This window comes from Kogia breviceps, chromosome 8 (assembly GCF_026419965.1).
Source record: "Kogia breviceps isolate mKogBre1 chromosome 8, mKogBre1 haplotype 1, whole genome shotgun sequence".
NCBI classification, from domain to species: Eukaryota; Metazoa; Chordata; class Mammalia; order Artiodactyla; family Physeteridae; genus Kogia; species Kogia breviceps.
In genome coordinates, this window is record NC_081317.1 from 35173240 (window position 1) to 35184469 (window position 11230).

At 42.7% G+C, this 11230-nt stretch overlaps 1 protein-coding gene across 1 annotated transcript in view; it reads right to left on the reverse strand.

The window, feature by feature from the left end:
• HABP4 (hyaluronan binding protein 4) overlaps positions 1–5920 on the reverse strand; it is a 41244-nt gene extending 35324 nt beyond the window's left edge. The window contains exons 1-2 of the mRNA XM_059071769.2: positions 5467–5920; positions 788–950 (exon numbers count right to left, since the gene is read on the reverse strand). Coding sequence (XP_058927752.1) covers positions 788–950; positions 5467–5827 — 524 coding nt within the window. The 5' untranslated portion in view covers positions 5828–5920. The remainder of the gene's footprint in view (positions 1–787; positions 951–5466) is intronic.
• Positions 5921–11230: the final 5310 nt, after the last annotated feature.

Consider the following 11230-nt stretch of genomic DNA (forward strand, 5'->3'; position numbering starts at 1 on the left):
TTGGGAATAATGGCTCCCTTGACATTAAACCGTACACTATTCTAGTCTCTTTTAGCCTTTTTAACTTTCTTTTCCTTTAAATGTGATTCACAAGTTGTTTTGTTTTAATCTAAACCCAGTGCTATGCAGGTTTAATAATTAAAAACTTGAGGCAGCAAGCATCCATCTTGTTAATGCCAAGCATAAGACACTAAGAACTGCTTCCTGTGTATAGGTGGGCATGATAGCCCACATGCTGCCACATTACTCAGAAGGGTGTCAGGCTGCACCAGCCTGAGACCATCTTCCAGGTCAGAGCACTTTCTAGAGAAGGCATGGGAGCCTTAAACTGGTGTCACATATTTTATCCGTTTTTTTGTCCAATTCATCATGATAACCTATTGACCTGACATGGGGCTAGGAATTTGTTTAAATTCATTAGTAGCCCAAATTAGTACTGCTAAATCAAGAACATAATTATATCCCTGGCCTAAATTTCAAAAGAAAATTTAATCAGTTTAGCATACTCCTATATAGTTTGTTATAAGAATGCTTTTCATAGTTACCAATAAGTAATCCATTTTTCATTGTGTAATGATTTGCTGAACCAAGACTCAGGTCATCTATGAGATAAATGGAAGGTGCTTCACGTGTTACCTAAGGTAGTATGATTTGGTACTTAAATTTGGTACTTAAATTAGCAAAATATTCCCAGGACTGGCACCAAAGAAAGGTTGCAAAGGCTAGTAGTCCTCTGAAAATCCTTCTGGTTCCCCCAACCCTCCAGGCTGAGGTCTGCAGTACTTACTTTTCATCTGTAAACTTGTCAGGTGTAAAGTCTGCCTGCCTCTCTGTCTCATAGGGTCGATATTCCCTGTAGGATCTCCGCTCTGCTCTATCCAGCGTCACCTCTGTCCCCCGGCTCTCACTCCATCCTTGCTGCTCCCCTCTTCTGGAAGTTCGCTTCTGGCCTGACAGGGAGAAATCAAAGGGGAGAGCTAGAACACAAGGTCTGCAGCAGCACGTTATTACAGGTACTTTTAAATTTTACTTTTCTAGAAATCAATGTCATAGGAAAATTTGGGAAGTTTGGAAAAGTTCAGAGAAGAAAACAGGTTGCTGATACTACTACTGTCCAGAGTCGTCTATTAATAAAACTTTGACATTACCATTGAATCCCTTATGTCCTAGAAAGTATGATAAGATAAACTATACCAACTAACTTACAGATATTTTACAATGACTCTGTGATAGCTATAGAGATATATTATCAACTACATTTCACAAGAGCAGCTTTATCAAAACATGGTAGCTAAGTTCCTTCCAGAAAATTAAAGGATAAATACCCTGTATTTCAGAACATAGTTTTAGAATCCCAACTATAGTTTATCATTCATTGGCTAATAAAGTTTTCATTTTTAAAGTTTGTACCATTGTATCTTTCTCATTTGAAAACAGATTTTCCTGCTCTTTGATGGGATTTATACATTTATGATCACACTTCTCAAATATGAGGCCAAGCTGGTATTTGCCAACTCATGCAAGGGCTGGCCAGCACTTGAAGGGGCATCTCCCGTCCATGGAGAGGCCAGCACTGAGGAAGTAGGGGCTGGGGCACTCCAGCCTTCTCTGTTCTCTTTTTACCCCTCTCGGTTTTGACGCTTTAAAAATTTTCAGCGGGGTCTATGTCTTAAGGCAACTAATATTTGGTGAATATATTGCGAAGAAATTTGTTACTTCTTAAATCATCTTCCAAAAATGTGTTTATCTTTTCTTTGTATACATTTAATAGGTCTCCATCTCAAACATTATGTACAATTTTCATTTTAGTAGAAAATTTTAGATTTTTCTTGGTATGTTACCCTCATTTATTGTATGGCTATAAAAATATTAACTGTACTTGAATTAATGGGTATTTTTTTAAACTAATGGGTTCCTCTTCTACTTAGGCAGATACTTGTGACTCTTAAGAAATATATGTTTACATGTATTCTCCTATTTTCCCACTTAATATTTTCTATCTAATCTTTATAAACTAGGCACATGTAAATATTAACATAGTTCCAATACGTTACTAATCTTATTTTAAAGCAAAAATCATGTCATGACACCACTAACACAAAACTGTGCTATTACTTGTTAGCTAACAAAGTATGTTTTTTAAATGTGAAATATTGCACAACAGATCTAAGTTCAATCTTAAGTTAATGTCCCATAACCTAGGAAATGCTTAAATCTGATTTGCTTCCTGAAGCCACAATCTGAGCTTGTGACATGTTTAGGATATAGGAAAGATGTTATAAACAGAGCATTATGCTTTTATTGCAGAAACAGAGACTGACACTGGTGCCCAATTGCCCAGGAGTATGCAATGCCAGATCCGAGCGCATACACGTTACTAAGAGAGATCAAATTTGGAAGAGGCACTTAAAATGTAAGGTAGAAAATGTTACTGTGAAAGTTAACTATCTAACAAGTTGAAAACTATAATAGACCATGACATAACAGCAAGAACATCAACAGTAACAATACTTTTCAATACTTTTCCCTCAATGTAAAAAGTTATTTTAATACAGTTTCAAATTTCCTATTCATAACATGTAATTAAAAAAAAACACCAAAAACTAAATATCTCCACTCAACTACAGAATTACTTAGCTTATTCCCACTTTCTTTCTGCTTTCAAGGTTATTTTTTAAATTGTATCAATTAAATTTGGAATTCATCATTCAAAATTTAAAATGACATTTGCTGCATACTTTATACTAAAGCTTCTTCCAAAGCTTCTGTGTATAAGTTGAAAACCATTAAATATAACCGGCAACTTATTAGAATAATTATCAATACGCTGCAAACATTTCCTTTTCCTCCCAAAATCCAAAAAACAAAGATAATAGGGGTCCAGTTTTCCCCACAATTTACTACTAAGGGATCAAGAATGCAACTGAACCTAGTTTTTCTGTGCTAGATCAGCAGCTCCACGTGGATATGCAAACACTGAATTTTACTAGCCCTTTCCAAAAAAGGCTGGCATATGCAGTCTCATCACTGATGTAACCCCAAGCCCACATGAAGGGACAGAATATAATAAAATTTACAGTGAGATTTCCCCCAAATAAATTTGAGCTTTGACTCAAAGATTAGTTCTGAAAGGCCAGGAAAAGCAAAGCTGAAACAACCTCTGAAGACTTCAAGAACGAATTTTTTTGAGCAAGGCTCATCCAAGGGTCTATGTATATTGCTAAATAGTGAAGGCCATTAAAAACCTATTTCTATGGGAAAATCTTATGATTTCCACATCCTTTTGAGATTAATGTTTCTGTTATATGTCAAATTTGTTTTGACTTTGATTCTTGTCTACACTAAGCATTCGTTTATAATATTCTAACTAAATTAAAAATTTTGAGTGTTAGAAAAGTACAGTCCATATCAATTAGGGCTACAAAACCTTGAGAGAGTAGCTCTCTAACACCCATTACAGATAAATTTAGCACAGTAACTACATAAACGGAAATTAATGAGCTGTTTGCTCCTGAAATAACATACTTGAAAAAGAACTAGAATTTAAAAATTTCCATTTTTAACTACAAAACTAACTAAAGTTCTTTAATATAGATCTCAAAAGCCAGATAGATCACTTGGATCATAAACAATTGACAGAAAAAAAAGTTATAAATGTACTAGACTACAGTGCTAAGTTTATTAGTTTAGCAAGTTATAACTGTACTAGATCATAACGCTAAATGCAGGTTGCAACCTAGTTTATATCATGTAAATTAGAGAAAAAGTAGCTCTGTGCATTTATGTTATGTAAATGCAGGGTGTTAAAAGTAAGAAAAATACAGGATTTTCACTATACTTCATACACTTTTGAATTGTTTAAAATTTTTATAACAAAAATGCATGACATTTTTAATAGTAAAAAGGTTAAAAAACAATACATTGACATAGAAAACTAAATTCAGTTTCACACTAAAATACATACTTTCACTTGTTAAAAAATAAAGCTTAGGCTTTCCCAATTCTCTTATTACTATGATATTTATCTAAATATATTTAAAAGATAGAACATAATGCAAAATGTACAAAATATCTCAAGTCTCACGCACTGTTTAAATAGGCTCATAAATGTACTGGCCTACCAAGGAGTCTTGGGATATCCAATAGCATTTAAAATAATTTTCAATATTTTTATTATAGTGACTTAATTTTCTGATTTTCAAGAGATAATGCTGGATTGAACTTTCCACAGATAAAGGTAAACATTACCTAGTTGCAGGAGTCAAAGCCCCAACACTTAAATCAGGTGTTATTCTCTCAGGGCTGGGCTGCACAATTTTTATCAAGCAAGGACCAACCCAGTAAAGTCAAGTTGAATACACTGCCAAACATTGGCTGGAGTGATCGAATTATACATCTTAACATTCTTTTTACGGAAACCTTAGGACCACTGTATTATTTTTGAAAAACAGAGGAAACACAGGTGGAAACTTGGAGGCTTTGCCACTGATGCAGTTCAGGTGAGAAACGACTCTTAAGCACCCTCCGTCCCTAGATGCAGACACCAAGTACACCAAGCTTTGCACTTGCCGTTCTGGCTAAGCAGGGAGTGGGGAACTTTGAATATTCTTGTTGAAAAGGTTAATTAAAAACGCTTTTCTTAAAGCAGCTTGAGTTAATGACAAGTTACACAACCCATCAATGCTGCCTGCTATATTGAAAACCCGTGCGGGATGACTGCTGGAAGCTCCGTAAGGGGGGATGGATGGGTGAAGGCACAGAGCTTGGAAGGCGCCCGGGACCCCGCGTCCACCCCCGCCGCATTCTGCTCGCGGCCCTGACGTCACAGCCCGCCCCCGAGGTCACCCAGGACTTCCCTCCATCACAGAGGCCCCAGGCCCTCACCCCGGCGATCCTTCACACACCCCGGGCTCTGGCCGCCACCCCCAGGGTCCGGGTGCACCCTCCTCCATTCTCCCTAAAAGGCGCTCCCCTCCCTCCTTCCCACTTTTTGCCTCCCGACGCGAATCTTGCAGAGGTTGGGCTGGAGGATGGAGAAGGTCCCTGCTAGTTCTACATCTGAGAGACCCGGGTCAGCGACCTCAGTGTTCGCCCCCACACACTAACCCAGAAATATCCTTCAACTTTGCCCAACTTGTACAGGCTCGGTTTCGGCGTTCTGAAACCCCGTACTCCAAGCCTGCCCTCTCCTTCGCCCCCAGAAGGGACTGGGAAAGGCCAGAAGGGGCGGGACACCCCACACCCCGTCCTCTTTTCCTACCCTCCTCGGCCACAGGGACCCTCAACTCCAGCCAACTCTTCCCAGTGCCCCCTCCCCTTTCCGGAACAGATTCCAGTGATCCCAGTCTCGTAGTAGGAGGTCGTGGGGCTGCTGAGGAGAGGTGACCTCCATGACCCCATTCTCCTTCCCCTTCCGCCCTCCGCGCCCACCCGGGGGCATCTAGGTGCCAGGCGGAGCGCGCGTACCGGGCGGCTGAGGGCCGCCCCCTGGGCTGTCTGGCTGCTGCGCGCCAGGGGCCGGGAGGCTCTTGCGCTCCTTCTGAGACTCCCTCCGGCCGCCGCCCGCACCGGGTCTGTGGCCCGAGGCCCCAGCCGGGCTCCTGCCGCCGCGGTTGCCAGCCCCGGCTGCCGCCCCCGCCGCTTCGTCGCGCCTCTTGCGCTGCAGCTGCTGCTGGCGTCGGCGCTCGGCCTCGCGCAGGATGTCGAACGGGTCCGACTCGTCGTCTAGCAGCTGGTGGAAGCGGTTGGCCACGACGCAGCCGAAACTCTCCTGCATCGCGGCGCCTGCGGCGGCCGCGGCCACAGGACTCCCCAGAGCGCCCTTCATGCCGCTGCGGCCACTGCGGGCCCGCCGCGGGCAGTCCACGCGAGCGAGTCTCACCGAAGCCGGCAGCGAGGACCCATCCTACCCGCAACTACCGCCCTCCCCACCCAGCCCAGTCCCGTCCCTACCAGCGCCCGCCCCCGCGCCGCCGCCGCCGCCCGTCCAGCCGCTTCCCGCCAGCCAATCAGCGCACGCGGACTCGCCCCCTTTCCTAGCCAGCACGCCTGGAAACCCAATCAGCGGCCGGCTGCTGTCACGTCATGCGACCTCTATGCCCCGCCCCACGATTCAGCAGGGAGGGGCTGGACCCAAGGGGCGGAGCTACTGGGAGGAGCAACGAGCCTTGCGGTCCAGGCTGCTGGACCATGCAGGAGGGTCACAGCCACAATTTATGTTCTCTCTGGGACTGGGTCCACATTCATCATCGGCCATACTTCTTTGAAGTTTATACATTGATTGAGCCATTCAACAACTGTATAGTGTACACTTATTATGTGCCTGTCGTTATGTTGTAGAAGATACTAGCTCTCTGTTTTAGTAGATCTTACAGTCTATAGGCAGAAAAGTGCCCTGAAGAAAAGGCACAGACTTCTCTATGATCCTATAGCAGAGGGACTTGACCTAATTAGGAAGTTTGGAGAGGCTTTCCCAGGGAATGATGGTTAAGCTGAGATCTGAAGGATGACAAGGGCCATGAGTAACGGCAAGTGCACAAGTCTTGAGTTGGGGTGGAGCACAGCCCATTCAAGCTCAAGGAAATGGATTGCTAAGAGTTGGAGGAAGGCCTTATTTTGGTCTTTATTCTGGGAGCAGTGGCAAGCAAATTTTAAGCATGAGCATGTGTTTGAAAAGGCCACTCTAGCTGTAATGTGAAGGACTAGGTTGGAGGGAGGTCAAAATGGATGCAGGCAGACCAAGCTGAAGATTGCTGCAGAGCTCCAGGGAAAAGGTGGTGATCACTATCCGTGGCTAGTGGATACTGTCAGTGGAGGTGAAGAGAGTAGTAGGTCCAAGAGCTATTTTGGAGGTTATATCAACAGGACTCAGTGATGCACTAGATACGGGTGGTGAGGAAAAAGGAGGAGAGTATGATGACTCCTATTTTTCTGGCTCTTGCAACTGGAATGGTGATGCTATTCACAAAGAAACAGAGCATTTATAGACCACTTTGATGAGAATCATAAGTTCAGTCTTGGACATGTTGAAGTTAGGGTTGTTGTTTTTTTGTGTGTGTGTGATATGCGGGCCTCTCACTGTTGTGGCCTCTCCCGTTGCGAAGCACAGGCTCCGGACGCGCAGGCTCAGCGGCCATGGCTCACAGGGCCACCCGCTCTGCGGCATGTGGGATCTTTCCGGACCGGGGCACGAACCCGTGTCCCCTGCATCGGCAGGCGGATTCTCAACCACTGCGCCACCAGGGAAGCCCGAAGTTTAGGGTTTTGGCGTTTGTTTTGTTTGTTTGGTTGGTTCGTTGGTTGTTTTACTCAACCGAGGGCTTGACGTTCAGAGAAGAACTGTGAATTGGACTTTCTCCAGGAATTCTTGCCTAGGCACCGGGGGAAACACTCTTGGCTGCCTATACTACAGCCCTTCCTTTCCCTCTTACACTCTCCCAAAATCTGTATTTTGTTAGGGCATCAGGGAGTTGTTTGCCCCAGGGGGGAACTGGGCCCTTTTCCAGCCTCAAACTTGATTAATCTTAAGTCACCCATTGTAATTTCATTCCCCTACCAATGACTGGTGTAGGAATAGGCTTCTGGTGCAAATCTGGCAGAACAGACCTGAGGGAAAGTATTCTGCAGGATTTCTTGGAGGGATCATTCTTCTTGTACCTAAAAAGGTACAGGACAGGATCTGCTAACTTTCCACTTCTGTACTTTGGTCCTTGTTATGTGAGGAGGACATGATGCCTAGAGTGCTGGCCCTTATTGTGACTATGAGGATGGCAGAGAAGAAGGATGGAGAAAACCTAGTTCCTTGATAATGTGGAGCTGCTGACTTGCCACAATCGGGAAACTTCCTGCCTCAGACTTATTATTATGTAAGACAATAAATGCCATTATTGTTTAAACAAGTCTTAGTTGTACTTGTTTCTTGCATCAAAAGCATTCTGTTATAGCATCTTGCTCAGATACATCAGTACCAGCTTTTACTTTCCTTTAATAGCAAATGGAAAAGGAACTCTTAATCTTAACTGCTGCCAGGTCTGTGTTTCACTCACTTATTCAACTTTCTGTCATTCCCGAGGAAGAGAACAGGGATGATGTCTGTCTTATTCATTATTACAACATATTCCCAGTGCTTAGCATTCTAGGTAGCTGTACCGTAGGTTCTCAGTAAATATTTGTTGAATGAAGATTTTAAGATATCTGGTCTTCTCCTTCTTGGAGTCAACAGAGGCTTATGATCAAAAGCCTATACTTTTTATCCAAAAGAATTGAGAGCAGGTGTTCAAACAAAAACTTGTACCCAAGTGTTCATAGCAGCACTACTCTCAATAGTCAAAAGGTAGAAACCACCAAATGCACATCAGCTGATGAATGGATAAACAAAATGTGGTGCAATGGATTAATATTTGGTCAGAAAAGGGAATGAAGTACTAATACCTGCTACAACATGGATGAACCTTGAAAACATTATGCAAAGTGGAAGAAACCAGACACAAAAGGTCACAAATTGTATGATTTCATTTATATGAAACGTCCAGAATTGGCAAATCCATAGAGATAGAAAGCAGATTAGTGGTTGCCAGGTGCTCAGGGGAAAAAGAATGGGGATTGACTGCTTAAAGGGCATGAGGTTGCCTTTTAGAATGATGAAATTTTTCTGGAACTAAATAGTGGTGACGGTTAAATACCACTGAATTGTAAAATAGCTGAAATAGTAAATTTTATGTGTATTTTGCCACAATTTTTTTAAAGCTTATATTTTGGAGTTATACCATGATTTGAATCCTGGCTATGCCACTAACTGACTTTGTAACCTTGGACATATTCCTTATTCTTGTGCCTCAGTTTTCTCATCTGTAAAACAGAGAAAATAATGGTACCAACTTCAGAGGGTTATTGAGAGAACTGGGTCCAATAATGCATATGAAGTGTTCATCACCATACCTGGCACAGAGTAGATCCTCAGTAAAAGTTATTTGATAGTAATTATGATACCAAAGAGAAAAAAACCAAAACATGCACGCAACCGTACAACTCAGAAAATAAAGCATACCAAGAAAGTAGTGAAGTGTGGATGCTGAACGATACCACCAGCCCTTCCATAGCAGTTACTTATTGGCACCAGTGGAAATGCAGTGAAGTTTAACTACATACAAAATGTAAATTGCCTTGAGTTAATTAATAGGCAAATTCCACTAAAATAAAATATACTAAAATCTTCCAAATTGACTTAAAATTCACAGAAAGTTAGAGAATTTACAAGCATGTAGCTTTGTTACCTTTGATTACATGCAAAGAGCAACACCTGGGTGAGGGCCAAGGCGGAGAGACCAGTCAGGCTATAAAGGGTGTGAGTTTTTGTGAATCATCAATCCAAATGTTCTGTTTTGCCACTGGATTATTACTCCCTCTTTGCTTACCTTTCTCCTCTAGAAAACTAGGATGATTAAAATTGGTCCTGTGTTCCTCATATGGTTGATGGGAAGATAAAATGAAAGAAGTAAATTTTAAAAGGTTAAAAAATTTTACATTATTTTACAGTTGTTTCTACTTGAATAATATATGCAAGAACAAAAATATTTTTCCTAACTCTAAGAGGATCTCATCTGTCTTTTGTGCCAGTTGAGTCAATTGTGATAAGATCAGTGAAATTATAGGTCCTGGTTTAGTTGTTACCAGGTGGAAGTGAATTTAAATTCAGTTTCCCACAGCAAATGAATAAAGCAAGTACACAGTCCCAAAGTTAGGGGTTATAGAACCGTAAATCATTAACAATCAGGAGAACTTCCAGCAAGCCAAATTCCATTTATTACGACCAGAAACTGAATATTTAAACCGGGAAAGGACCTGCACCCAGCCTACTAATATTTGTATTCTTGTTGTCACTGAGGTTCTTTCCAGCTTTCTTTTTTTTAAATTTATTTATTTTTGTCTGCGTTTGGTCTTTGTTTCTGTGCGTGGGCTTTCTCTAGTTGTAGCCATCAGGGAATACTCTTCGTTGCGGTGCACGGGCTTCTCCTTGTGGTGGTTTCTCCTTGCAGTGGCTTCTCCTGTTGTGGAGCATGAGCTCTAGGGCACGCGGGCTTCAGCAGTTGTGGCGTGCAGGCTTAGTTGCTCTGCGGCATGTAAGATCTTCCCAGACCGGGGATCGAACCTGTGTTCCCTGCATTGGCAGGAGGATTCTTATCCACTGCGCCACCAGGGAAGTCCTCTTTCCAGCTTTCTTATGTCAAGATGTTACTGGCTACCACAGTGCTTTATATCCTCAAGGCACTCATGCTAATAGAAAAGATTTTTATTCTCTCAAAATTCCTACTATTAAAATGTTGGTCTTGGTTGTAACTTTAATCAAGCCTGAATAAAATAATTTATTTTAGAACTTTTAAATTCTATATTTATTCTGGATCCTTCCAGTTGTGAGCAACAGAAAAACTATAATTAGGGCTTCCCTGGTGGCGCAGTGGTTGAGAATCCGCCTGCCAATGCAGGGGACACGGGTTCGTGCCCTGGTCCGGGAAGACCCCACATGCCGCGGAGCAGCTGGGCCTGTGAGCCATGGCCGCTGAGCCTGCGCGTCCGGAGCCTGTGCTCCGCAACGTGAGAGGCCACAACAGTGAGAGGCCCGCGTACCACAAAAACAAAAACAAACAAACAAACAAAAAACCTATAATTAAAACAAAGGATTTGTTGGCTCAAGAAAAAAGTCCGTGATTGAATCAGGCATAGCTGGGTCAGGGATAAACCATACCAGGACCTCATCTCTCTCTCAGCCCCCCTTGCCATCTCTTTGCTATATTTTCTTCTGTATTGGCTTTCCTTTTATCAGTTTCACTTTGTAGATGGTCCCAGTAGTACCATATTTAAGCCCTTATAGTTGTAAGCCCAGCAGGAAAAGAAAGGGCCTTTCTGGCAACGTTAGCACAGGAATCCCAGAATTGAATCATTGGCCTTTCTTGGGTCATGAGTACACCTTTGAACCAGTTGCTATAGCGAAGGGCATTTGATTCTCTGATCAGCCGGCCTAGTTCACCAGGTCAAGCTGGAGTCAGCCCCCTCAACTGGGGCTGAGTGGAGGGAGTAAGTCCCCAAGGAAAATAAGGTTTCCAATACCAGCAGATAGGAATGGATGGCCGGGTAGGTAACAAACAGAACTCCCCACAAGTGATGATTAGCATGACCATGTTATTGGCACCCCTCTTGTAGTATTGGATTGTTGTGCCTTGCATTATAATTCTTT